Source organism: Trametes versicolor (assembly GCF_000271585.1).
Source record: "Trametes versicolor FP-101664 SS1 unplaced genomic scaffold TRAVEscaffold_6, whole genome shotgun sequence".
Taxonomy (NCBI): Eukaryota; Fungi; Basidiomycota; class Agaricomycetes; order Polyporales; family Polyporaceae; genus Trametes; species Trametes versicolor.
The window spans coordinates 44,232-70,273 of NW_007360326.1; the positions used below are offsets into that span (position 1 = coordinate 44,232).

At 57.5% G+C, this 26,042-nt stretch overlaps 8 protein-coding genes and 1 non-coding gene across 9 annotated transcripts; 5 read left to right on the forward strand and 4 right to left on the reverse strand.

Moving 5' to 3' along the window:
* Positions 1–393: 393 nt before the first annotated feature.
* TRAVEDRAFT_47279 (uncharacterized protein) lies at positions 394–1,116 on the forward strand (the record flags this gene model as incomplete). Its single annotated transcript, XM_008040090.1, has 1 exon — positions 394–1,116. The coding sequence occupies one exon, from the start codon at positions 394–396 to the stop codon at positions 1,114–1,116; it is 723 nt and encodes a 240-aa protein (XP_008038281.1).
* A 170-nt stretch (positions 1,117–1,286) lies between these two features.
* Positions 1,287–1,360, reverse strand: TRAVEDRAFT_t111. The gene has a single exon. It is a non-coding gene; the product is annotated as a tRNA-Ile (tRNA).
* A 121-nt stretch (positions 1,361–1,481) lies between these two features.
* On the forward strand, positions 1,482–2,443 carry TRAVEDRAFT_167523 (DNA-directed RNA polymerase II subunit RPB7). Its single transcript, XM_008040312.1, has 6 exons — positions 1,482–1,538; positions 1,591–1,860; positions 1,918–1,968; positions 2,048–2,113; positions 2,163–2,228; positions 2,318–2,443. Exons 1-6 carry the CDS (start codon positions 1,527–1,529, stop codon positions 2,363–2,365), a joined length of 513 nt encoding a protein of 170 aa, XP_008038503.1. The 5' UTR covers positions 1,482–1,526; the 3' UTR covers positions 2,366–2,443.
* Positions 2,444–2,518: 75 nt separating this feature from the next.
* TRAVEDRAFT_148139 (NAD-P-binding protein) lies at positions 2,519–3,478 on the reverse strand (the record flags this gene model as incomplete). The annotated part of the gene is made up of 3 exons (XM_008040313.1): positions 2,519–2,620; positions 2,677–3,014; positions 3,076–3,478. 3 exons carry the CDS (start codon positions 3,476–3,478, stop codon positions 2,606–2,608), a joined length of 756 nt encoding a protein of 251 aa, XP_008038504.1. The 3' UTR covers positions 2,519–2,605.
* A 905-nt stretch (positions 3,479–4,383) lies between these two features.
* TRAVEDRAFT_37162 (Oligoxyloglucan reducing end-specific cellobiohydrolase) lies at positions 4,384–9,831 on the forward strand (the record flags this gene model as incomplete). Its single annotated transcript, XM_008040040.1, has 19 exons — positions 4,384–4,521; positions 4,577–4,711; positions 4,777–4,977; positions 5,103–5,796; positions 5,851–6,214; positions 6,274–6,514; positions 6,570–6,679; positions 6,729–6,919; positions 6,970–7,004; positions 7,064–7,114; positions 7,170–7,760; positions 7,816–7,914; positions 7,963–8,242; positions 8,291–8,361; positions 8,419–8,869; positions 8,928–9,019; positions 9,072–9,181; positions 9,237–9,542; positions 9,600–9,831. 19 exons carry the CDS (start codon positions 4,384–4,386, stop codon positions 9,829–9,831), a joined length of 4,392 nt encoding a protein of 1,463 aa, XP_008038231.1.
* A 314-nt stretch (positions 9,832–10,145) lies between these two features.
* Positions 10,146–11,423, reverse strand: TRAVEDRAFT_47283 (uncharacterized protein; the record flags this gene model as incomplete). The annotated part of the gene is made up of 6 exons (XM_008040091.1): positions 10,146–10,507; positions 10,558–10,609; positions 10,661–10,729; positions 10,800–10,963; positions 11,026–11,269; positions 11,325–11,423. 6 exons carry the CDS (start codon positions 11,421–11,423, stop codon positions 10,146–10,148), a joined length of 990 nt encoding a protein of 329 aa, XP_008038282.1.
* Positions 11,424–13,078: 1,655 nt separating this feature from the next.
* On the forward strand, positions 13,079–15,729 carry TRAVEDRAFT_47284 (uncharacterized protein; the record flags this gene model as incomplete). Its single annotated transcript, XM_008040092.1, has 7 exons — positions 13,079–13,187; positions 13,240–13,316; positions 13,682–14,515; positions 14,570–15,200; positions 15,257–15,403; positions 15,463–15,602; positions 15,664–15,729. 7 exons carry the CDS (start codon positions 13,079–13,081, stop codon positions 15,727–15,729), a joined length of 2,004 nt encoding a protein of 667 aa, XP_008038283.1.
* Positions 15,730–18,360: 2,631 nt separating this feature from the next.
* TRAVEDRAFT_28872 (uncharacterized protein) lies at positions 18,361–22,186 on the forward strand. The gene is made up of 3 exons (XM_008039965.1): positions 18,361–20,933; positions 20,994–21,235; positions 21,292–22,186. Exons 1-3 carry the CDS (start codon positions 18,507–18,509, stop codon positions 22,061–22,063), a joined length of 3,441 nt encoding a protein of 1,146 aa, XP_008038156.1. The 5' UTR covers positions 18,361–18,506; the 3' UTR covers positions 22,064–22,186.
* A 276-nt stretch (positions 22,187–22,462) lies between these two features.
* TRAVEDRAFT_37165 (uncharacterized protein) lies at positions 22,463–25,525 on the reverse strand (the record flags this gene model as incomplete). The annotated part of the gene is made up of 3 exons (XM_008040041.1): positions 22,463–22,780; positions 22,841–24,979; positions 25,148–25,525. 3 exons carry the CDS (start codon positions 25,523–25,525, stop codon positions 22,463–22,465), a joined length of 2,835 nt encoding a protein of 944 aa, XP_008038232.1.
* Positions 25,526–26,042: the final 517 nt, after the last annotated feature.

The following is a 26,042-nucleotide window of genomic DNA, read 5'->3' on the forward strand; positions in this document are numbered from 1 at the left end:
AAGGCTACTTGCCTGTCCCTGGTACAAGTTAGCGCCTTCTACGTCGCAGATGGATACCACGGCAGTCATTGCACCGACAGTGCGCAGCATTGTCTCTTTATCTACCATCGTCCTCATCCGACGTACTCCCCTCAGACGACAAGTCTACCGCCCGATCACGAAACTCGTCCTTACTGCTCCTACCCCACGCCTGCCCTTCCTCACTCAGTGCAGCCATCCCTTCTTGCTCAAGACCGCAAACTGCTGGCTAGTTCGGTCACAGGTTTCCTACAATTGCTTGTCATACTCGCGTACGTACCATGGTGCTTGCAGTGGTTACATATAGCTCACATTGACATCGCTTCAGCCAAGCAGCGACGCAGACACTTCTGAAGGTTACGGCTTCACGCTCAAATGGACGTCGACAATGCTTCCAGTGTGGTGTCTACGACAACGACGATCATCATTGTCGTCGTTGTGGTCGTAATTGTTCTGCACTGCATCGGCGGGATAGCCTTCTGCTGCTGGTTGAAGAAACGGCGCGAACGTCGTGCCGCACGCCTACCTGTCATTGGTTTGCCGATCCCAGGGCAGCAGGACACAAATTACGCGGAAGGCGGGTTCTCCACGGCTGATTCCATGCAAATGGCTGCCTTCCACACCCAGCCCACGCTTCTTCTCGCGCGCACCTCCGTGCCCGAGTTGCAGACCATGCATCCAATCGATATACCCTCAGTACCCGCCCTTGCGCAACCCCGGGCCTCGCATACGGTCAATCGCACTCAGGAGCCACAGGCCGCGACATACGCTGGGACGGCGGGCGTCCCTTTCTCTAGGGATCCATTCGCGCCAGCGTCAATGGAGCCTATGAATGCCGACCCACTCCCCGCCCTGCAGCCGTCGGGAGACGTGAGGCTTGATGCACACAATTGCAACCAAGACCTGGAGGTGGGCGTCAGAACGAGCCACCCGCCTGGTGTATCCGTGCTTCAGGGCGATACGGTCCACATGGACGGGAGCGCGGAGGATGGAGAACCCCCACCATACACGCAGAGGGTCCCGCGAAGGGCGGCACCGCGTGTTAGAGAAGTGTACCGGTATACCGAACTGGGGGCTTCCGACTCAGATTCTGTGTAACGAGAGGCGAGGCTGATTCGTTCAGAGCTGCTACTTGCGCCGTGATTATCTCCGCTTCGAATAAACTGTAGTGACCTGGCCAAAAGCCTAAGGATCCGTCGTCGGTGGAAAAAGCGGATGAAGACGTGTCTACTTGTGAACAGACAGCTTAATATGATGCATCAAAAGGCTGGCCAACGCCGGGATCGAACCGACGACCTTGGCGTTATTAGCACCACGCTCTAACCAACTGAGCTAGTCGGCCATTGCCACTTTTTGGTAATGGGCACAAATATGGTTTGCACAGCATGGCAAGTGCGATAGCTCTTGCCGCGCTCAAAGACGCTCGCTGCCTAGGCCCGGAGGCATCCTCTCCTCTTGACCTCGTTCTCCTCGGTGCCCAATAGCCCGTTAGCTCGCTCACTGCCGCCATGTTCTTCATTGTAAGAATACACATTGATGCAATGCATATATGATTCTTCTCACCGCTCGCAGAAAGAGCTCTCGCACACAATTCTCCTCCACCCGTCCTACTTCGGTCCGCGAATGCTGAACTTCCTCGAGTCCAAGCTCTACTCGGACGTTGAGGGCACCTGCTCTGGAGAATTTGGCTATATCATTGCCGTCGTCTCTATCCTGGACATTGGCAAGGGAATGGTGCTTGCGGGCAGTGGGCAGGCGGAGTTCGTAACCCGCTACCGCGCGATCGTGTTCAAGCCGTTCAAGGGGCAGGTCGTAGACGGTGTCGTGAACAACGTTACCAAGGTGCGTATATATGACCAATGTTGCTGTGGATGGGTGCAAACGAGGCGCGCCGGGTAGATGGGCTTCTTTGCGGACGTTGGCCCTTTGACCGTGTTCGTGTCGCACCAGGTGAGTATTGTTCCCGCTACAGCCCTAGCATTCTTGTTCGTCTTGTTGACGGCAATATCCCTGGTTCGCCCATGTGTAGCTAATCCATCCCGACATGAAATTCGACCCAAATTCGAATCCGCCTTCCTTCGCGTCGGAAGAGCAGGTCAGTACTGGTCATATGCACGCGTCAGCTCTCTACGACGCGCCTCCAGATCATCGAGAAGAACACAAGAGTCCGCCTAAAAATCGTTGGAACGCGTGTCGACGCCACAGAGATCGTACGTGCAGTCTTCTCTGCCTTCCCTCTGATTCAAGGTGTGAGAGGGTTGACGCTGACGCTGGAACTTGGTACTTCCGCCTTCAACAGTTCGCTATTGGCACGATCAAAGAGGACCATCTTGGCGTTATCGACTAGAACTTTGGTCTCGGACTTCTGCGCTCGCTCCCCCTACACTACGCTGCCGCTATGTACTTGCTATCTGTATCAATACCGTGTCGCATGACTTTGTCTTGTTGTGCTATGTGCCTTTGCATAATTCAGACCTCAATCACCGCGCAAGGTCCAGGAATCAAGGTTCAAGTCTCATCGAGTTCGACTGATATTCGTACAAGCGCCACACAATTGATAACGTCCCATACTGTCCGCCTCTGCCCATCATACGGCGAACCCCTACAGAAGCACAATTGTGAGTGGTTGTCCGGATCATAACGTATCAAAACACTTACCCCGTTCACCATAAGCGTTTGGCCGTTCACCCAGCTTGCTTCTTCGCTAGCCAGGAACGCTACGACGTTCCCGACCTCGTCCGTAGTGCCCAAGCGCTTCTCGGGATGCATGCCGGCAAAGAAGTTGATCTGTTGCTCAGTCTTCCCGGCGCGGAACATGTCGGTGTCGATAGGGCCTGGTGCGACCGTGTTCACAGTGATACCGCGCGTACCCAGATCCTTCGCGAGCACGCGCGTGAGCTGCTCGACGGCTCCCTTCGTCGATGCATAGACGAGGTAGTTGGGCGGCACACCCGATGCCTGCGTCAATGAGGTAGAGAAGAAGATGACCCTGCCCCCTATAGACCGTCACCGATCAGTTCAACGTCTGCTGGTCGGCGAAGGGACGACGATGCTTACCTGTGGACATGTGCTTCGCCGCGGCCTGAACGAGGAACAGTGGACCCTTGACATTCGTGTCGAATTGCTTAGCGAAGGCCTCCTCCGTCACGTCCTCCAGCTTCTGGTTGTCCATCAACCCCGCATTGAGGACCACGATATCAAGCCGACCGAACGTCTTCAGTGTCTCGTCCACGAGATGCTTGTTGTCGGCGATGGAACCGGCGTCGGCCTTGACGATGATAGCCTTCCCGGCACCCTGCTTGTTTATCGCGTCGGCAACAGCCTGGGCCGCGGAGGCACTCGAGACGTAGTTGATGACCACATTCGCGCCGAGCGAGGCAAGGTGCGTCGCGGTGGCGGCGCCGATAGAACGAGAGGATCCGGTCACGATCGCGACTTTCCCTGCTAGTGAAGGAGACATGGGTGTACTGGTGGTGTTGGGCCGGTGTATAGTGCTGATACTGGGCAAACCGAGAAAGTAAGTCCGTTCAATTTGTCCTTGACTCCGTTCTTTATATACCGCAAGACGCAATAGCGTACCGCTATCCCCGATCAAGTGGTGGACGCGTCGCAGCGGCACTGGCATTATGAGACATCCTCTTGAATATCGATGCCACGTTAGTAAGGATACCGCAGCATGATTTGAAGATGTGTACACTCTAGGACCGCTACTGACGGTACCGGTGACATCACGACGGCTTCATGACATGCGTCCATGGGGTTGCCGTCGTGCTCGCATTCCTGGTGCACGTATATGACCGCCTGCGTCGGGTATAAGAATTCATTACCCTCACGTACGACTCTACTAGGTACCGACATAGCCCAAATATCGCCGTACGGGGTCGGGGAGTCGGGCCGCGAACGTTTTGTCAAGCGGTCGCATATAGATATCGAGACACCATGGCCTTGAAAGCTTGACGGTGCGCCCCGACGTATGCATTGACATTTCCTTCGTGAGTGTTTCAATTGATGTTGGGCCTTGAAATCTACACGCTGGTCTGCTATATAGCTGCATACATAAGTGACGGGGGTACTACCATTTACTGTAGAGCTGCCCAGCATAAGTACGCTCATAGATTTAGTCTGTGCTAGGACAGGCGCCGTACTAGATCCATATCTAAAATGGTATTAGAACTTCTATGCGGACCAGATGACTATTTATAGTCAAAGCTATTCCCGTCATATCACGTTTTGTTGAAAACGTTAGAAGCTCTTTGAAGTCGAGCCTATCACCAGTCGCACGCGTTAGAAGCCTCCACGTTACACTCAGCCACCGCTGCCACACACCGCTCGCCGCTGTGCTCCGCAGTGAGCAACACCTTCACCATGGCCCCCCACCACAGGGCCACCCTACTTCTCTGGACTATAGCCTGTTTCTTCGTTGCCACCTTCGCCCAGCCGGAGTCGTCAGTCACGCCCTTCGAAAACCTCCCGGCAAGGCTCTTCTTCTTTGATGACAGTACTGTACGTGTGCCATGCGGTCCGGGGTAAACGCGTGTGCTAACTCGGCTACCGCCAGAACGCCATCTACCACGACGTTGTGAAGGGAGTTGTCTATGTCTCTCCAGACGAAGGCAAATCATGGAAGCCTGCGGAGGGCGTTCCGGATGGGAAGGCGGCCATGGTCATCGAGCACCCGTATGACAACAGAGTGGTGAGTGTTGGGCGACGCGTCATTCGCGCCGGTGTTCCACTTAACTCAGTCTACGACTATGCTAGGCTTTCATATTGTCTCGGGGCAAAACGCACTATAAGACGGCGAACCGCGGCCAGACATGGCAGTCCTTCGACATGCCTCTCCCCCCTGCTATGGTCGGGCGACCGCTCTCGTTCCACGCAGACAAACAGAGACTGGAGTACATCATCTACCAAGGGACGGCGTGCACTGGGTCTGGCTGGCACACATCTTGCTACGACGAGGTGCGTCCGTGCGAGTCGCGCGCAGTACGAGCTACGCCCTGCGGGGAGCGGTACTCTGTCAATGACAGGCGGCACCGGCGCTGTTTGAGCAGATGGATGGCGGACACTGATGGTCTTTTCCTAAGGCTTATTACACCACGGACGGCTTTGTCGGAGACTCCAAGCTATTGCTTGCGGACGTCTCTCGATGCCAATTCGCACACAGCAGTGAGGACTTCAAGCACGAGGCTCACCTCGACCTAGTATATTGCGTTGCATTCGAGGGGTCGGGACCCACTGGAGGTGTGCACACCCTATCTTCCAGCCGTCTTTTCTCCTCCACGGACTTCTTCGAAACGGAGAAGAAGACGGAGGACCTTGGCATAGGGAAGAACGCGCGGGGCGTCGTTGCATTCGCAATCGTGTCCAAGTTCGCAGTCGTGGCGCTGAAGGATCTTTCCGAAGGCTCAACGGGCGACATGCTGCTGTACGTAACCGAGGACACCAAGAACTGGGCGCAGGGACGCTTCCCGCATTCGTCGTCGGCGCGGCTGCGCGAGAACGCGTATACCATCGTGGAGTCCACGACACACTCTCTCGCAGTTGACGTGCTTTCCCACGACCAGAGCTCTATTGGGACGCTCTTCGTGAGCAACTCCAACGGAACGTTCTTCGTCGAGAGTCTGCAGGACACGAACCGCAATGACATGGGTTACGTGGACTTCGAGAACATCTATGGCATTGAAGGTGTGGGCCTCGCGAACATCGTGGCAAACGCGAAAGACGTCGAGGGAAGGCGTGCACCTAAGCAACTACAAACTCGGATCACGTTTGACGACGGCGAGTTTCAATTTTGCGCATGAAGTTTGCCTCTACTGATAATTATACATACAGGCCGGACATGGTCCCGACTTAAGCCCCCGACGAAGGACCTCGACGGTAATAGGATCACCTGTAGCCCAGACAACGTGGACTGCTCCTTGCACCTGCATTCAGTCACGCTTCCGCACAACTTTGGGCGAGTCTTCTCTTCGCCCGCCCCCGGCTTCGTGATGGGCGTTGGCTCGATAGGCAATCACCTCCTGCCGTACGAAGAATGTGACACATTCTTGAGCAGTGACGGAGGCATCAATTGGCAGATGGTGCGACAGGATGCCCAAAAGTACGAGTTCGGCGACCAGGGCAGCATCCTCGTCACTGTCAACGACGAGGAAGGAGTGGATTCTGTCAACTATTCTACCGACTTCGGGAAAACATGGTGCGTGTGCCTCATCGCAAACCTTGTCTCTAGAGTTTTTAAGTGAAGCGGTTGTTCAGGAAAACACACAACTTCAAGACCCGTCTCCGTGCTCGTATCCTGACGACCGTCGGAGACTCGACCTCCCAGAAATTCCTGCTCGTTGGTCAGGTCGCGAAGAAAGATCAGAAGGACAACGGCGGTCGCTTCGCGGTGGTCTTCCTGGATTTCGCAACCTTGGATAGGCGCAAGTGCGATGACAGGGACTTTGAGCAGTGGACTGCGCGATCGTCCACGCACGAGTGCCTCATGGGCCACAAGGTATGAGTCTACAGCGCGAAGGTACTGTTTGTTGTGCTGACCAATTTTATAATAGCAAACGTACAGACGCCGACGACCGGACGCTGACTGCTTCGTGGGAGAGAAGTTCCGCGATCCTGTTCCAGAGGAGTCGTCTTGCCCTTGTACCAAAGAGGACTACGAGTGGTAAGCACCTGTTGTATTGGGCGTGTATAGTGATACTGAACCCACACAGCGACTACAATTTCGTCCAACACAATGATGAATGTATTCCCGTCGGGCCCGAGCCCATTCCGGCTGGGGTATGCGTGGAGCCTACAGACACATATCAGGGCTCGTCAGGTTTCCGCAAGATTCCCGGCAACACCTGCGATAGAGATCGTGGACTCAAATTGGATGACCGCGTAACGAAATCTTGCTCAAATGGTAAGACGGCGAATAGGGTACCTTCGAGTTGATACTGATAGACTTTACAGCTAAACCAGCCGACGGTCAAATCATACATCAAACTGTGAGTACATACGCAAGCATCTACACCTCACACGGAACTTTACTGACCATGCGTACTAGTCCGATTTCCCAAGTCCTGTGGTGCAATTCGCATACTTCCGGTCATCCACGGTGCGTATCAGCATACACTGCATAAGTGATATAACTGTCTCATCTCCCCTTCAAGGTCATCTTGGTTAGGCTCCAAGACAACTCAATCTGGCAGTCACCGAACGAAGGCTATACCTGGAACCAACTCCATCCTGGCGAGGCGTTTGTGGCGTTCTACCACCACAAATTCACCGATGACCGCGCCTACCTCATCACCAGCTCCCGCAAACACTACTACACCACGGACTTTGGAAAGACATGGTTCCCGTTTACGTCCCCGACAGTGCCTAACCGATTCGGTCTACCCGTCCTCCACTTCCATCCGGGCAATTCTGAGTACCTCATCTGGACGGGTGAGGACGGCTGCGAGGGTTTCGCGGAGAACTGCCACATGGAGGCGCGGTATTCGCTCAAGAATGGGCGGGAGTGGTCGCTAATCGACACCTACGTCCGGAACTGCGCGTGGGCACGCGACTCCGAGCTCCTTGTCGACCCCAACCAGATACTTTGCGAGTCATACAAGGAGAAGCAGGGAAACCAGCACCTCTTCCGGCTGGAGAACCCCCTGCAGCTCATCGCTGGCACCCAGTTCTACGACTCGCAGACCAAGCTCTTCGACCACGTCGTTGGGTTCGCGAAGTTCTCCGAGTATTTGATTGTCGCCGAAGTGAGATAGCTGAGCTGGTCACACTTGTAGCGAGACTGACGAACCTATTCGGCAGTACCAATCAGCAAGGCAGTCGTTGGACATCCAGGTATCTCTCGACGGGCGAACCTTCGCATCGGGCGAGTTCCCTCCCACTATGAGGCCTGACCAACACGTAAGCTTTGACGCTTGAACGTAGGTTCTTACTGACACTTTCGGACAGGCGTACACGATCCTGGAATCTAGCACGAAGTCCGTCTTCCTCCATGTGACGACGTCTGAGCCTCCAGCGCCGTACTGGGGCAATATTTTGAAGTCGAACTCTAACGGCACCTACTTCGGTTTGTCCCTGGACAATGTTAACCGTAACGAGGATGGCTTCGTCGATTTTGAAAAGATGATCAACCTCGACGGCATTGCGCTTGTCAATGTTGTCTCAAATCCAAGAGAAGCGCCTTTGACCGGCCGCAAGCTGCTGCAGAGCAAAATTACGCACAACGATGGTACGGCGCCATGATACTGCCCCATCTGGCTAGACTGACTCCTTATAGGTGGCAGCTGGCGTCTTATCCCGCCGCCCTCGGTCGATTCTCACGGTAGCCAGTATCCTTGCAGCACCACCGTAAGTTTTTTTGCCTGCCGACATGGCGTCGAGCTCACGTATAGCTAATCCAAACAGAAATGTTCCCTGCACATTCACGGATACACTGAGCGCTACGACGTTCGGGCTACCTTCAGTACGCCCTCAGTCCCTGGACTTCTCATGGCCGTTGGCAACGTCGGAGAATCCTTGGAGCGCTATGAGGATAGTGACACATTCCTCAGTCGCGACGCTGGCTTCACTTGGGAGGAGGTTCACAAGGATGCGCATCTCTGGGAGTTCGGCGACTCGGGCTCCATCCTCGTCATGGCGAACGACGAAGGCCCAACCGACCACGTCATGTACAGCACGGACGAGGGCTCGAGCTGGCACGATTACAAGTTCTCGGACGAACCGGTCCGCGTGAAGGCAATCGTGACCGTGCCAGAGGACACTAGCAGGCGCTTCATCCTGATGGGCTACTACCCGCGAGCAAAGAACACTGCAGTTGCGATACACCTTGACTTCTCTGCCTTGACTCAGCAGAAATGTAAGGGTTTCTGGTTCATTTGCGGCCGGTTAAGTTGCTGACTCCTGTATGAAAATAGGCCGCCTTGACCCGGAAAACCCGAGCCAAGATGACTTCGAGTTATGGAGTCCTAGCGAGGAACGGGAGGAGCAGTGCTTGTTCGGCAGACAGGTGCGTACAGTGGTCAGGGGCTTGTAACACTCGCATGCTGAAACGCTTCCAGACACTCTATCACCGTCGCAAGCGCAATGTGAACTGTGTCGTTGGTGACCAGCAGAAAGTAACAGAGAAGATCGTGAAAAACTGCCAGTGTAGCGCGATCGACTTCGAATGGTGAGCCCCCCTCTCGGGTTTAGCCCGTTTCAGTACGCTCATGTAGTTCCTCTAGTGAATTCAACCACGTACGCACCGACGCCGGAGAATGTGTCCCTATCCCTGGACAGAAACCCCGAGACCCGGACGCGAACGGCCAGTGCCGCAACGGCGCGGACTACTGGTACGACCTCACGCCGTATCGCAAGGTCCCGATATCGTCGTGCGAGGGCGGGAAGCGTCTCGATCGCGGCCCGTCGCACCCCTGTCCTGGCGTTCGGGGCCACGGGGCATTCTTCTGGTTCATGATGATCTTGATTCCCGTCTCGTTCGCCGGGCTCGTTGGTTTCTGGTACTACCGCAAAGGAGGGTACCACAGAGGGTGCGTATCACACTTCACCGGCGCAGTGCCGCTTGCTCACCATCGTTCCATCTGCAGAGCAATTCGCCTCCCGGGTGGAGAGACCGGGCCTCGGTACTCAGGCGACTCGAGCGTTTTGGATACGATCGCGAGCGTGCCATGGTTCCTCCTGGGCGTTGCGGGAATCGCGTACGAGTGGGTCGCCGAGAAGGTCGGGTCTACCGTCGTGCAATTACGCGGGCGCGGCGGATACCGACATCTGCCCGTCGACGAAGACGCGCAGATTCTGCGGTTCGAGGACGAAGAGTGAGGTTCTTTCGGGAATATATAGACGTGCGCTGCCGTCGCGGGGCCCGCACGAATGGATGGAGGGATGGGTCCCTGATGGTCCTCATTGTTGTTTAGTACTAGTGCTGCTTCGTCCGCCGCGTCGCAGGATCCTATAATTTGCTGTCGAATACACTCCATTAGCTCTGGATGTACATACGTATTTATTGCAACTGCCTGTTAATTGTGACCGCGTCCGTGAAGAGCCCGTTTCTGGTAAGTAGGTTGGACAAGTGGCGGGCATAGGGATATATTGCAGAAACTTGAAGTCCATATATTAAGTCCATAGCCCATCGGTCAAGAAGATAGATACGCTCCCCCCAATAGCCCAACCTCGATCGTCTTCCCGAGACGTCGTAGCGGGCTTTCTTGCCAGAGGATATTGGGATCGGTTTGGTCGACGCCGCTAAGCCCTACCGCGACACGTCCTGTACGCGTGCTAATAACGCAACAGTCCTGATCCTTGGCTTGTAGCCTGCTTCCATCTTGTACCTGTGACGGCCCGTTGACGGAAACGGTAGTTTCACGGTCCGTCTTCTGCACCACAGTCGAAAGCGGAGCGAGGTTGGGTAGTAACATGGTGTGGTAGTTGTCGAGGTCGCCGCTGTGGAAGACTATGCATCCTGTGAACGAGGCAGGGAGCAGAACCAGAATGTTGCCTGATACCCGTTAAGATAAGATACCAGATCCATTGATATGTTTTACATACCGGTTCGAGTGCCAACGTCGAGTTGTAAGCTTCTGCCAGGCTGGACCTCTATCTGCGATTTCGTGAGACGATGCAGGTTGAGCGGTATATTGACTGGACATACCACGTTCACCACAATGTCCGCGTGACGGCTCGACACCGAGACGAAGGCAGGTGTCTTAACGCTTTGCAGCTGCGTAGCCACATCTACAGTAGTGACGACAGATATGTTTAGCGCGATCTTGCCTTGACGTGTCCTGAACGCAAGCGTTGTAGCTTTTGAACCCGACCTGCTTTAGGCCCCAGTCCCAGCTCCAGCCGTTTTCGGCCCGCCCCGCTTCATGCGCGTATTCACGTTCAGCGGCTTTCGCGTCGGGATCGTTCAGGGAATGCGTATTTGATATGGCGGGATCGATAGAGTAGGAGCCTGTAGCGTTCAATTATTGTCAACACGGAGAGGCGCTACGCCCACTATTTTATACAACTTACCGGTGATAGTATCTTTCTTTGAGTACAGATTGATACCGTTCACCGCTTGAACCCGCGGCTGAACTCCGGGTGCGCTGCCGAAGGCAGCATCCCAAAGGTAGGCATCCAATCGTGCGCCGGACGTAGCTTTGGCGAGTGGATACATGGCAACTAAGTCGCGATCAAACTCCCCGTAAACGTTGCGTAAGCCAGTGGCGGAAGAGGTCTCGTCGTATGGAGGGGGCCCAGCATTGGCTGATAGGAACTTTAAGAAAGGCGGCGATCAGCGTGGCATCACAGGAGAGGCTGACCGTACTCACCGGAAAAACCGCCGATCTGTGAGACCCATCGTCGTAGAGGTGGGCAGTTACACCAGCGCCAGGATCGCTGGCGGAGACGGTAGTAGACGGGCTAGTCATAGCACGAAGTGTATATGCTCGAGGGCGGAAGATAGGCTCTGAGGATCCTCTTGTATGAGGATACTGAATGGGGCACCGTGTTGGGACTTCCTGTGCTTTTATACATCTTGCAACACTGTACCGCGCTCATGGAGCACAGTCCCCAGCCGGAAGCAATCCAAGGTTTCACGGAGTAGGAGAGGTCTTCGGGTGCTTTACAAACATATCCGAGGGCCCTGGTCGATGTGGGACCGTGGATGTCTACGCTGGTCCGCACGCGAGGCCCGAGGGAGGTGGACTCCCTCTCCGCAGCCGTGATGGGCCGGACGTACAGCGCTGTGCGGACCTGTCGCAACTCGCTATCAATGCATCACCGATGATTCGATTGCTTGACACGGTTTGAGTAATGAGGCGCGTCGAGCTTGACATGGGCGCTCCGATACCTCCAGTGGGCATCCGGAACGTGAATCCCAACCGGCGATACATGCAAGAGATTTTGGAGATTCACCCACACAATTAGCATGCAATAGCGCTAGGTTATAGTTGAAAAGAGTGCCTACGTATACGTACACTGACCAAAACACGAGCTTGTGGATATGTTACGAAGGTCACAGGCGGACACCTTTGAGTCGTGATTGAGAGTGCCTATTTGCCTTCGAACCAGGAAGGTGTAGTGGTCAAGTAGTGGTTCGACACCGCCGTACGGCACCCGACGTCAAGTCGGCGCACACCTGAAAGCCGATGCGTCTGTGGTCTTGCAGATCTACGTGATGAATGTTGGATTGTCATGTTTATGGATTAGAGGCCATATGGAGTGCAGTTCTGGTGCGCTCCGTTTAGTCAACCACTGCCGATGGGGTCACATTTCTCAAATGACCTGTCGATGTTGGGACGGTAGCCACAGGTAGTTCCGGAGAGCTTATGGGCCGTACGATATGTCATAAATGGACACTATGCCTGAGATCTGCTCTGAGTCAATCGAGATTGATTTTGAAGAAACTGAGGCTGCACATACTTGCTCGGTATTCCTCCGAGGACGCCGACTTCTTCCGCGTGCCGACTCTGCATGGCATGCGGGATGCTGTAGCGAACAGATCGGTCCGGCAACCATGGAAGGTCGCGTCGCAATCGCCGCGAAGACATCTCCGCGCCCTATACCCGCTGCCCGCTGCGTGCCTACGTGCCGATGAGCTGCCCGGGTTCGGCGCGGAAGCATGTAGCATCGGCAAGGCTGAGCGCATCTCGGCACTACTGAACGGCAGAGTTAGTCCACAGCCCCAGATATAAACTTCCCTGAGAGCCGTCGCTATCGCAAGCACCAGTGTTGCTACGAGACAATATTGCCAGTCCCGGGACAAGACGAACAATGCAAAACAATAACGAGCAGAGTGGCATGAACGGAGGAAACAAGGGGTTGAACTGCGAAACCCCGATCGAGATAGGGCCGGTAAGGAACGTGCTTACCCCGGATTTTACGAGTTGAAACCCCGAAAGGGAGCCCCCCTGCCGCTGGGATCTTATCGCATCGTGCGCTTGAAAGAGACGCCCGCAGTGGCTTGGGAGCCTGCCTGCCTGCTTCTGTCCCTGAACTGGTTTGAACGGAAACCTCACGCACTCGCACCACACACCTCTTCCGCTTACACCACATCACCATCGACGACCACGACACACACGCAATGACCGAAGTCGAGCATGCGCGCGACGGAGGCCAGCCCGACGTCTCGCTTCAAGGCAATCAGCTCCCAGAGCAAACGCAGTTATCTACCCCTCCCGGGGATTTGAACGGTGAGCACATTTGTCCCCACAGCGTCAGAGAAAGTTGTCTAGATTTGCACAGGAGCAGACTCGAAGATATCGAGGAAACGCGAGCGGGAGGTTTCTTTGGAACCGGCGACACCTCTGGTCACAACCGTGGTACGTACCCTGTTCTCATGTTTAGACTTTCTACCCCGCTGGCCTCGTTCTATGGATCGCCCTTCATTCTCGCGACCTTTGCCTGGTGACCCATAGCAATCGCTCTTTGTGTGTCTACTCGGCGTAGCATCGAGTGGGTCTGGTAGCCTGCACGACCTTGGCCCCTCATGTGGCCGCGCGGGCGGCCAATTTGGGCAGGTCACAGATATACAAGCCACGCAGTGGCTCAGCTGCAACTTCACCATATTCGCACGCTGTACGATGCCTATATCGTTGCATACTATTGCGCTTGTCATGCCGACCCATCTTGCCTCCGTACATCTCGGAACGTTGTTCGCGCTGTACTAATCACACACACCCCTTAGGATGTTGAAGCCGGGAGCGTCCCCGAACGCAAAGATCATCGGGTACCTGCGAAGAAGAACAGGACGAGCGCAGGTGCACTCGAAGCGACCGAAGAAGAGACTGAAGAGGAGACCGCTCTAAGCGGCTCACCCCCACATGAGACGAAGATCCGACAGATTAGCCAAGGTGTTGAAGACATCACATGGCAGAACATGAAGAAGGACTCTCCACCCGAGAGCGAGCTCCAGATGGAGGAAGACACTGCCGTTACCCCGCCCGATGAGGACGCGACGGTAGAAGATGCTGTGGAGCCGACCGCAGAGCAGGAAGAGACGCCGGTCGAAGACGTGAAGACGGACGCGCAAGATGACGTGCAAGTGCCTCCGCTCCTCCAGGGCGAGAATCCTCCCATTCTTAACGACATGGCCGGGGACGAGGATTCCGGTGCGGCGGCAGGTGCGGAGTTCCCCGCAGGGTCGCATGTGCCCGGAGCACCCGAACCGTCCACACTGCAAGCATCCGGCTCTCAAGCTGCTTCGGTTACGCCGACGGATACCCAGCCGGAGCTGTCTCCGCGTCTCCCACCCCAACGACGAGGCTCGGACTCGGATCAGGAGAAGGGTCTGAAGCGCAAACTAGGAGATAGGACTGTGAGCGAACGGCTCCTGCCGGGAGAGAAGGCCCCCAGTCGCAGCGGTACGCCACCCGTAACTGCGACGAAACGTCTTCGGGACGACAACGAAGCGGACCCAAATACCCGAGAGAAGAAGCGTCCAACTCCCCCACCAGAGGAGGACGAGAAGAAGGAACCAAAGGCGGCAGCGCCCGTTGCGGCACCGTCTGCTCAGAGATTTGTGAGTTCACAGGCCCATGATGAGTCGCTGTACGCTGAATTCTCGCGGCATCAGGGCGGCTTTATGGCATACGCCTCTACGAGCTCCCCGTTCGCATCCGTGAACGGCCCCAAAGTATTCGGCTCAAAGCAGTCATCTCCCTCTCCTTGGGCAGCCTCCGCCACTCAGTCTACGTCCCCCTTCGCATCCTCCAGCGCTTCGCCCTTCGCCGCAACTGTCAAGGACACCGATTCGGCAGCGTCTTCCTCTTCCTCTTCCCCGCAGAAGCGCACCGGCTTCGAGGCGTTCGCGTCCGCGACATCTCCCTTTGCAAGCGCGGCGAAGCGGCCGAAGTCGCCCCCACCGCCCTCGAGCAGCTCCAGCGTCCTTGGACGCAGCCGCTCGCCGTCGCGCCACGGTACCCCCGCCCGAGCGTCGAATGCGTTCTCGGCGTACGCTACGGGCGGCACGTATGGCTTCGGTGCTGCGTCGAACAAGCGCAGGTCGGGGTCGAGCACACCCGCGCTAGGTGAGAGCTCAAACACGGGTGCTTTGGCGGAAAGTGCCGCCGAGGACACAGGGAAGGATGACGACAGCGAGAAGGACAGTGGAGTGAGCTTCGGCGAGCGCTTGCGGGAGGCGAAGGACAAGGATTCGAACGAGGCGAGCGACGACGAGAAGAAGCTCAACCTCACGGAGCAGGAAGGTATGTGTTATCCATACACCCGTTGTTGCCTATCATGTGGCTCATGTGGCGTCCAGTACACACCGGAGAGGAGGAAGAGGATACGGTGTACCAAGTCCGCGGGAAGCTGTTTACGCTGAGCCCGCAGAACCAGTGGAAGGAGAAGGGCACGGGCACTCTCCGGCTCAACGTGCGGCGAGAAGATGGCGGCGGTGCGCGTCTTGGTGAGCTATTCCTTCTTCATCAGTAGCCAGCTTTATTGACTTTTTTTGTGCTTGTGCAGTGATGCGCAAGGAAGCAGTGTACACGGTGCTGCTGAACGCGACGCTCTTCAAGGGCATGCGGTGCTTCCCGGCGCAAGATCCGCGATACATCCGCTTTAGCGTCATCAACGGCGCGGCGACCACGCATTACAACTTGAGGGTAAGTTGCGCTTAATCTTCCTTCCGTGTTGCTTTGACTGACAAAAGATGTCGATGTTTAGGTTTCGAGTGCGAAAATCGCCGAAGAGCTCCTCGAGGAGATTAACGCGCACATTCCGAACGAGTAAGCATTAGAGTCGGTGTGTCCGGAGCTTCTTCGATGCAGTGAACGAAGCGTGGCGGGAAGGTCGAGGCTGTAATCGTTGGGCGACGGACAGACAGACAGCGGCTTGAGGACATCATGATATTTCCACGGGCCGCGGAGCCATCGCATTTCGCATGTATTTACACAGAGTTTTGCTCGGTATGTTCTGAAGGTGCTATCATACAGTACGATATCTAGTACGCAAGGTCGAGTTCTTGATCATGGCATGACGAAAGTGGCGGTTTGACTATGTTTTGTCTGCAATGTTGCCACCACCAAGATGAACATTAGGCGCTCAACTCCGCGTTGAAACGGGCCGCCGGATCGGGGATGCCACGATCGGACGCGGTCTCGTCGGCGCTTCCGTCCTCATCCCGCCTCGTTCCTGACCACCATCCCTTCGTTTTGCGCCTTTTTGCGCTCGCGCTGCCACAGTCATCGTGGGTCTAAACGCCGCCCATCGGCTGCTAGAAAGCTTTGCTATGTCTTCGTGCTCATGCTTGGGCGAAAGGCAGCTTTGTAGAACCACCCTCGCGCCGATCTTCTGGTTCTCAACCTTGGGGTGGCGGCAACACACTCGATCGATCGTATCGGCGTTCATTACGCCCAGCGAGGATTGGTCCCTCCAAGTTGGACGTTGGAATATCTACAAGTTTGTGTGGCTGGGATGGGTTTGGACCAACATATTGCTGAATTCGGAGGCTCGAGCATGCGCCTTTCGCTATAGGATAATGTAGGACGGAATATGCATCGTTTCCAGGCTTTATCTGTGGAGTTGGTCTTGTGCTCATACTCGTGCCCGAAGGGCACCCAAATATCGCCTCTTAGAAGTCTCCAAATGAGCGTTGAGCATCCTGATTCTATTCAACTCTATTCCCAATACATTGCACCAGTCATAAGATAACCAGGGGACAGTCGTTGTTATGTAGTGAGTCGGCTAAACATATGATAGTTTGGGACGCTCAGCGCTGAGGGTCGGTGGCGCAGAACGGGGAAGGCTGGCGGCTAAATCCGGAGGCGAGAATCTCAGATCCCGGAGCAATGATCGAAGTCTGTAGCTGTCGCGTGGCACTGCATCCTACTTCCCGGGTCCACCCCGGATGCAAACTCCGCTTCAAGCTCGCTCTGTACCTTGTGAGCGCTGCTGCTCGACAAGGTTCCAGTGTATGGCCTACAAGTATACGCAGCAAGGCGTAAAGCAACGCTCAGTTGCGCTAAAGGAAGCGGCAAGCGAGGAGGGCGGAGGAGACAGCGAAGAAGGACATATGAGGTAATAGGCGTTGCGAGATAACGATCTCGATTACCCCTGTGATCAGCGACCGCGTTTTCAATGGACGACTGCCAATTTCTCACCTTCGCCCTCTTCCCTTCCCCCACTTCCTCCTCCTCCCACCATGAACGTCGCCGCCCTCGTCCACCCCAACGACCCCAACGACGACCCTCGACAACGGCAGCCCCGCCAGGAGCCGGACCCTAGGCCACCTCCCCCACCTCAGCAACAGCCCCATTCCCACCGTCCACCTCATCACTCCCCGCCCCTCGAGCGGCCTCGCGACCGCGACCGAGAACGCGACCGACCGTCGCTCGACGCTCCCCACCATGCTCAGCAGCCCCCGCCGCTCCAGTACCGCCGATCGCCACCTCCGCAATACGCTTCGCGCCCGCCCTCACCTCCGCGTCACCAGTACTCTCTTGCATCCGACTACCCCGGCCAGCCGCAGCAGCGCCATCATTTGCCCCCGCCATCAAGCCTCTACTCCGCGGAGCCATATGAGTTGAGTCATCAGCAGGGAAGGAGGGGGAATCCGGACGTGCATGCCCACTCGCACGATCGCTTAGGCCCACCTGGTGAGTAGCATTCTCTCTTGGTTTCACTTTCGCGTCTTGTTCTTGTTGGCGTTGTAGTCGTGCAGACGATGACGGGGCGGGGGTGCGCAGTGGGCATCAGTCCTGCTCCTAAAGTGGTCTTGGCGCACAGGAAGGGCATGCGGGCGCCGTTATTCGCCGCTTCTGCACGGACAAAGGCGTTTGATTTGATGTCGCGTCCATCCGCACGTTGATTTCGGCCTTAAAGACGACTTTACTGCTCCCGTATCTCCCCCGACTGCGAATGCGGGTGCTCGCCTCTTCAGTTGCCCGTATGTTGTATCGCGTCATGCAAGCGTCACTATGCAATGTCTTTTGCCTCTCTATCGGCGCGGTCCGAAGCGGTTGTTTTGCACTGCTTGTGCCGAAGTGCAGGAGTTCGCGTGTTACCTGGCGGGCTTCGACTCGGGTTAGACTACTTCGGTCTCGGCTCTTCCGAGGATACGATCACATGCTTGACGCCTTCTAGATTTCTGGCCTATGTCTTGTTTGTCTTGATTCGTCTGCGCCGCAGCTCCTTGCATTCGTGTACTCATGTCAGATACGCCAGGTCAACAGAGTCAGCCTGTACAAGCACAACCATACGTCGTTGAGCACCGAAACTCGAGCTCTCACTCAAGCTCTATTCCACCCAAGTCCCTCTCCCACCACCACCATCACCATCATGCACAACCACTGCCGACCACGTCATCGTCGGGTTACATGCACCCGCCCTCCGGACGCTCTTCACTACACTCCTCTCCCCCCCTCAGCCATCACATTCACGGTCCTGGCCCCGGCAGTATCCCGCTGTTCCCGACGCAAGTAGGTCCGGGTATTCCACCCAGCGGCCACCCAATGCATGCGCCTCCTGGGCCACATGGGGCCTCTGGTCCACCTGGTCAATCCGCATCCATGGGTTTGCGCATGGGCGAGCCGAATCCATACGGCATGTCTCACCAAAACCAAGGCCCCCCTCCACCCCACCATTCCCACCAGATCATGCATAGTCACAGCAGCAGCTCGCTTTCCCATCAGGAACGGCAGCACCGTGTCCGCGGCAGTAGCACCAGCAGCTCTGGTCCTCCTGGTCCGGGCGGCGTGTTCGACCACAACCACAGACCGAGTAACACCGCCTCCCCCGTCATGGCAAGTCTCCAGCGCCCGGCGTTCGACGAGCGCGACCCTCGTGAGCGGGAGCGGGAGCCCGGGCCGAGTACGGGCGGCAGACCCCGTGGACCCCCTGGAGCAGGCATGCCTCCGGGGTCCGCATTGGGATCAATCGTCTCCAGCGCTATAGCGCACGGCCGCTCTCAGGATGGCGTGACGCAGTTACTTGGTCCTGGACTCCATCCCAGCGCTATGGCGAAGGACCGCGACCGCGAGAGGGGCATGGAGCGAGCGATGGAGCGCGAACGGGAGAGACGAGACAGCGGTGCGAGTATGCAAGAGTCGCCTGGCTCAGCTCGTCGCGAGCGCGATCAACGGGAAAGAGACCGGGAGCGGGAGATTCAGAGAGAGCGGATGAAGGAGCGCGAGCGCGAACGCGACCGGATGGAGCGGCACGCGCAACGAGAACGTGAAGAGCAGCGAATGCGGGAGGTGCAACGGGAGAGAGAGCGGGAGAGCGAGGCGCAGAGGGAGGAGGTGTTCAGGCGTCAGGCCCAGGAGATGATGACACTCGGCAGTGTCATTGAGCGGGAGGGCCGCGAACGTGAGTACATGAAGGGTCAGCAGGCGCAAACGCAGGGCCTCGGCCATCCAAATATGCGCGTCCAGCTCCAGCCGCAGCCACCGATGCAAACGATGGGCCCGCCTCCAGGAGAGGTCTGGTCGCGGTTCGTGCAGCCGAGGGGCCCTTCGATGGAGGATGGGCGGATCGTTAGGGAGCACGAGCGGTCGGTGGAGAGGAGACCACTGTACGAGGATGCACGGATGCAAGACCTGGAGTGGGAGGCAGAGAAGGTCGAGCGGGCACCCACACGCAGCAGCAAGTCGCGGTCGAATCCGAAGGAGAGGGAGGAGAGGGAGCGTGTGAAGGCGACGCAGAGGGAAGAACGTCGAAGTAAGGTAAATGCTGGCCAACGTGAAAAGGAGCGCGAGCGCGAGAAGGTAGACGCGGAGAGGCGCGAGAAGGAGAAGGCACTTGAGCGCGAGCACCAACTTGCGATGGAAAAGGAGGTCCAATACCAGATTATGGAGCGCGAGAGGCGGGAGATTGAAGCTATGCGCGGCCGAGCCCGCGAGCCACAAGGACCGCCCCAGGGCCCACCGTCCAACTCCCATCTTCATGCCCACCACAATGCCTATCCGCCGAATCAAGCCTACTCAAGTCCCCAACCGCAAGGCCATGCCAGATCGTCGAGCAAGCAGGGAGCAATGACGCCCCAAGGTCTCATTCACATTCCTGGGCCTGGCGACATGCCTCCACAGTTTCCTCAAGACCGCGATCCTCAGTTCCGACAAGGCTCGTCCAAGGCCACCGGCCCGTCGGCTCTCTCGCAGGTTATCCCACCACCACCACAGCACCAGCCCCCACCGCACCTTATGGGTCACCATCCCCAACACTTACATCAGCTGGGGCCTGGACCCCATCTCCGCCAACACCCCGCGGACATGTACGGGCCTGGAGGCCCACTGGGGTACCCTCCACGCCGCCTCTCACCACCGCCCTTCCATCCTGGCTCCGCACCTCCCATAGCAGCATCATTTGTGTTCCCTCGTTCAGCGACACCGCCACCTACGCTCATCCTCCCAATACGTCATCTCGGGACCTTTATCTACCCTCGTACGCCCTTCCCGTTCGTCGACTTCCCGGGACCCGTCGCCGAAACTGGCGCACCGTCCGACCCCATCGACATACGCGCGACACTCTTCATCCCCTCACGCTTTATCCCGCTCACGCGTCCCGTACGCCCGCGCATATGGGGCGGTAGCCTCATCCCCGCCGTTCCCCCGCTCACTGCCGCGCAGCGGCAGCTCGTGCAGCAGTTCAGTGGCGGACTGCCGGGTTACGGCAGGCCAGAGCAGCAGGAGATTCGGGACGGTCGGCGCGTATACACGGACGACTCGGACCTCTTTCTGTGTGCGCTGCACGCGGGGTGGGTGTCTTGGAGCGCTGCGCGTCGTGCGCGGCGCGAGGGCAAGGACTTGCGCCTGGAGGTGCGGCTCACGAGGGAGGCACGGTTCGTGGGCGGACTCGGCCAGGCGTTGCGCAAGAAGGACGCTGCATCAGACGAAGATGCTGAGCTCGAAAACGACGGGAGCTCGCTGCTGAGTTCTGGTTGGGGCAACGGGCACGATGGCTCGGGCGTCGAGATTCTCAACGCCGAGTTCGTTGCTGTACGTTTAACCGTTTCATGTCGGGCCGTTGTTCTTGCTAACGTTCGTTTTGCGATACAGTCGGGTACCGCACACTCGTTCGGCCTTCGGAATCGCTCGCAGCGGCTGCTGGAGTATGCAGAACGGCGATGCGCACTGGGATGTGCGCCTCGTTCAGGTCGCAAGCGGAGACGGCTGCATGCTATGTCCTTTGCGGACGTTTCGGAGAGCCCGTTGCAGCTGCGTTTGGACCAAGTGGACGACGATCTCAGCTCGACGCGCATCATGGTCTTCGGCACCGACGCGAGCTGGCCTGAAATTGGGTGAGTCGACAATATATGTATACCCGGGAGGCACCGTAATTGACACGCGGGTGCAGTTTTAAATATCATCCGGATGCTCTGCGCGATGTCCTGTTCCCCCAACCAGTCGCCGAGTCCCGTCCCAACAAACGTAGGAAGGTTGGGACGTCTCCGGAGAACGCGACGTCAGAGCCCGCAACCGACGCCGGTAGCGACGACGGGCTCTCCGAGCAACGCGCCGTCGTCGTCGAGACGATGTGGGAGAGCTTCCTCATCTCGCAGCGCGGTCAGATACCGTCCGGAGAGGGTGAGAGCGACAAGGAGAACGCGGGGGATGGAAGCGACGGTGGTGGTCGCCGGTATGTGATCGCTGTCCTCACGACCGCCGGTGGCACGGCTGGGAAGCTCCCGCGTCCTCGACCGAAGGCTCAAGGCTCCCAGGAGCAAGCCGTTCCTGCTTCGGAGGCGCTGGAAGTTCCGAAACCGAACGGCGTTCAGACACACGAAAGCGCGCTACCGGTTACGGACACTACCACTCCGACGCCAAGTATCACCGAGAACGGCTCCACTCTCACACCATTGCCGGATGCCTTGCAAGATGCGCCTGCGAATGGTGCCTCCAAGGAACCGACCCCAACGCCGTCGAAGGCCAGCGACGAGTCCACGGAGGCCACGGACGACGCGAACGGACCGATCCAGATCCTGCACCACAATCTCAGCGAGGAGAACTTCGAGTTCCTGCCGGACGGCATCCACGTGCTGAGCAGCGAGGTCGAGAACGGCATGCGCAAGGGCTGGAAACTGCAGGCGCAGCAGTGGAAGTGGGTGCAGGTTGGGGTTTCGTCGTGACGGGAGGGTGCGCAGGTTGTTGGACGCGCGGAGCTCGGGTCCGCGGTCGGTGTAGTGCTGTCTCTTTTATATCGCTATCAATATTGTTATTCGCTCGTACAGATATAATATCAAAGGTCCGCGGCTCTCCTCTCTAGTCGTTGCACCCGCGTGCGTCAAGTCCGCGACATGGCATCCCTTGAGGATAGTGGACATGTGAGTTCGAATTGACTTTCGCTAGACGATGCATACTGAACATCCTCAGCTGGACATTTAATGGGGCTCACTTCTCATCGGAGATTTTCGATCGCTACAACTTGTTCAGACACTAATACACAGCATCGAACCAGACAAGCGAAGCTACTACGCATCGCTCTTCCCCACTTAAACGTGAGGTTTGTTTACGAGCCTACGCATCGTCTACCCTAATAACTTGCTCTGCCTCTCTAGGAACTCCAGTTTCGGCCGCTCGTCCTCGTAAGTCAAGTCCTTGCCTGTCATATCGATATCGAACCCGTGTGGCGCCTCGCTCAACGTGCCCTCTTTGTCGCACACGAACCAGGAGTGCATGCGCCACGCCCTTCGCAACGTCTGCACGATCAACACTTCGAGGGAACACCACGCGCGTGAGTAGTAGCGTTCGTCAAAGAGGCTGATGACGGCATTGCACTGCATCAGGTTCAGAGGCAGCGCGTTGACACCTGCTGCAGGCGAGAGCTGGTCGACACAGGCGTAGTCCTGGACAAACTCATCAGCGGAGAGTTCAAATATTGTAACGCACACGAAGACGGGACTTACAAGCCAAATACCAAGCCGGTTCGGATCTATACTGGGACGCAACTCTAAGAAGGCTTTGATGGCCCCGAGCATGCGGCGGTATTGGGTGTGTTCCTCGTCGTCCGGTGATGGGATACCCAATCTCTTGTTCCAGCACCACGTGTACGAGAAGAAGACGATGTAGTTGGCTTCTCCACCCTCCTCCGCCTTCTTCGGGTTGAATACCTGCGTCCGGCCCTCGCTCGACATGGGCAGCCGCCCGAACTTCTCGAAGTCCCTGTACCGCACGAACTTGAGGCGATCAAAGAGCTCTCCCTTCGACTCGTCCGCGGCCAGCGCATCCGCGTACGCCACTCTCAAACGCTGGAGCCCGTTGTGGTCTTTGCTCTCGAGGAGGACCGGTCGCAGGGCCTCCTGGAATAGCTCGCGGTAGCCCTTCCGCAGATAGGCCTCAGTTCGGTGCCGTTCGACCTGGCTCCCTGGAAGCCTGAGCTGGAGGCCCTGGATAACGAGGCGCTCAGTCTCGCCGTCACCGCTGAAGACCGCGTAGTCCAGCGCGCTGTACCCCTGTTCGTCGAGCACGTCTAAGTGCACTCCTACGTCCGCCACCAGTGCGCCCAGATACCCGCGGTACTCTTCAGATGGCTCTTTGCACAGCGCCATGGCCGGAGTGCATGTGCCTGGTGGATTGAACGCCGCAAGAGCTTCATCCCGCCGCCTTTCAAGCAACAGGGCTCGGCCGTAGAAGAGGCGGGACATAGCTATCACCGTCGGATCCCCCGAAGCGTAGTTGCAGTCAAGGGATGTTCGGGCGGCCTCGATCGCCTCGTGAAAGCTCCCCCGCGCGGTGTGGCACAACGACAATCGGGCGAGCCCGATGCCCTCCCAGGCGGTGAGCTTGTTCCAGTCCGGAGCCTTGCCACCGTCGGTCGTCTCCTTCAGACGCCGTGCCAGCTCAACCCTCTCCTCCAGCTGCCGGGTCGCCGCGTCCAACAGCCCGTCGTCGTGCGTGTTTTGTGAGAGCTGGTAGTTGATCATGCCTAGATTCCCTACCGCTCTGCACGTGCCGCGCTCCCAGCCCAGCTCCTTCGCCATCATGTATTGGGCCTCGAGCGCGTCCTTCGCTTCATCCAGCTTCCCCAAGTGCCGGCAGATGACGCCGAGCTCCCCATATATCTCGGCGCACAGCAAGCTTGGCTTCCTCATCGCGGATAACAGCTCCTCGAGGATGGTCCGGGCGCGATCGTAGTGCCCGAACCGTCGGCTGATATTCCCCAGCTCTGCGACCGCGATGGCGAGATACCGCAGTTCGTGGACGAGGGCGCTAGTGGGCGAGCTGCAGACGTCGATCGCGTCTCGGATAGCTCGCTGTGCCGGCTCCCACTCTGCTTCACCTGCACGCTGACGGCCCTCCTGTATCAGCAGCTCGAAGCGACGGAGGGTGTCGACCACGTTCACAAACCGAGCGGCGGTGTACTCTCCTGGGCGGTGCGTCTGCTCCGAGATGCACTCGGCGCTGTTGGTTGGTCCAAGTGCGCGAGCGTCCCCGACTGCGCCGTCCGGCCCGTCCAGGTGGAACAGCGTCGCGTAGATCTCCTCTGGATCGACCTCCGTCCGGTGGTACGAGTTTGCGGGGACGGCGTACGACATGTCCCGCATATAGACTTCCGCGCGCATCTCCTTGCCACAGATTATGACACTCTTGTTCTCCACGAACGAAGGCTTTCGGTGAGTCTCGTGTCCTGTTCTCCTGTTTTCTTCTCCGCCTCCACTCCCTGCTGTGTCATACGCCACGTGGGTCGCCTCATGGACATGATGCGTTCCCCTTCCGGCCAACACCCAGCTCCGCGCCGTTGACTGGTAGGAGTATGCGTTTAGGTCCTGTTTGCTGCGCTCGCCGTCCGCCAGCCATACGTGGAGGGAGACGAGCGCGGTGACATGCCCTTCGGCGTCGAGGCGGCTGCAAAGCGGAACGGCGAAAAAGCCATGCGCCGTGCGCTTGGGGACCACGCCGAGGGATCCATCTGCGACTGCGTCGCGGATGAGGTCCCAGATGCGGGTGTTGGTACTGGAAGGGACAGGGTGTGCCGGGGCGTCTGCGCTGGCGTCTCGGCTCTGCTGGAGGAGGAGGGCGACGCCGAGGACCAGATTCGCGAGGTTCTTGGACAAACCGCCCGGCAGGTCTGCAGCCTCTGTTTGCCAGTCGTACAGGGAGAGGACACGCCGGCTGTTCTCATGACCTAGACGGCGCTGTATCCACTCCCTCACCGGCTCTGTGTCCTATTGTCTCTCCTGCAGCCGGGCGGCCACCACGGTGCCCTCGAGTACCTCCAGAAGGTCGTCGGCGGAGAGCAGGTGTGCACCTTCATCGTCCTCAATTGCTGTCCGCTGGATATCTGGAGCGTTCGTCTTCGTGACCATGAAGGTTTCTCTGTACCGACACCCGGAAGGGGTAGCAGATGACGTTCTCCGAGTAAGGTTCGTCGTCGACGCCCTCTTTGTCATCTCCCCGAGCGGCATGCCGGAGTGAACCCCCTTGGCCGTAAGCGGCGGAGCATACCGGATGGCCCATGCAGCCTGCCGACTGTAGTCACTGGCGGTATACCTTCCACATCTGGTCGAGGTGCTCCATCCGCCCAGGGCTGCGCATTTGGACAAGTGCATCCCGCTCCAAGTTGTCGTGCTTCCGTACTTCCCTGTAAGCATGAATGACTGGCAGTGACCTTTTCACGGTGCTGCCACGATAGCCCACGCATATCTATGGTGGTTACTGTGACAATGTAGCATTGCCCAGCGCGTATTGTGGACCGTCGGACTTCTTCCGACCGGAATTTGTTATATATGGGACGCCGGTGTGGGCGTCCAACCTTCAAGTTCGGTGCCTGCTTGACACGTTGTGTACTGACCCACGTTTCGGCAAGGTTGTATGGCATACTTTCCAAAGTCTTGCGGAAATCGCAGCGGGTTCCGTCCGCTACTGCAGTCGCTTCTGGACAAGGTGGCAGTCGAGAGCACCCCTCCTGGTCCCCGGTGCCCATCATCACACATTCGGCAGGCTCGTATGGTACGGTGCGCGTTTGAACACGAACAAGGTACGCGTTCGGGTTAGTCTTGCTAGGCACTCATATCTGCTATTTCATCCCTTGTACGAACATAGCTATCAAATATAAATGCGTTACGCCGTGCCCTGGCCGGAAGTCAGCAGCAAAGTCGGCCGTCGGCC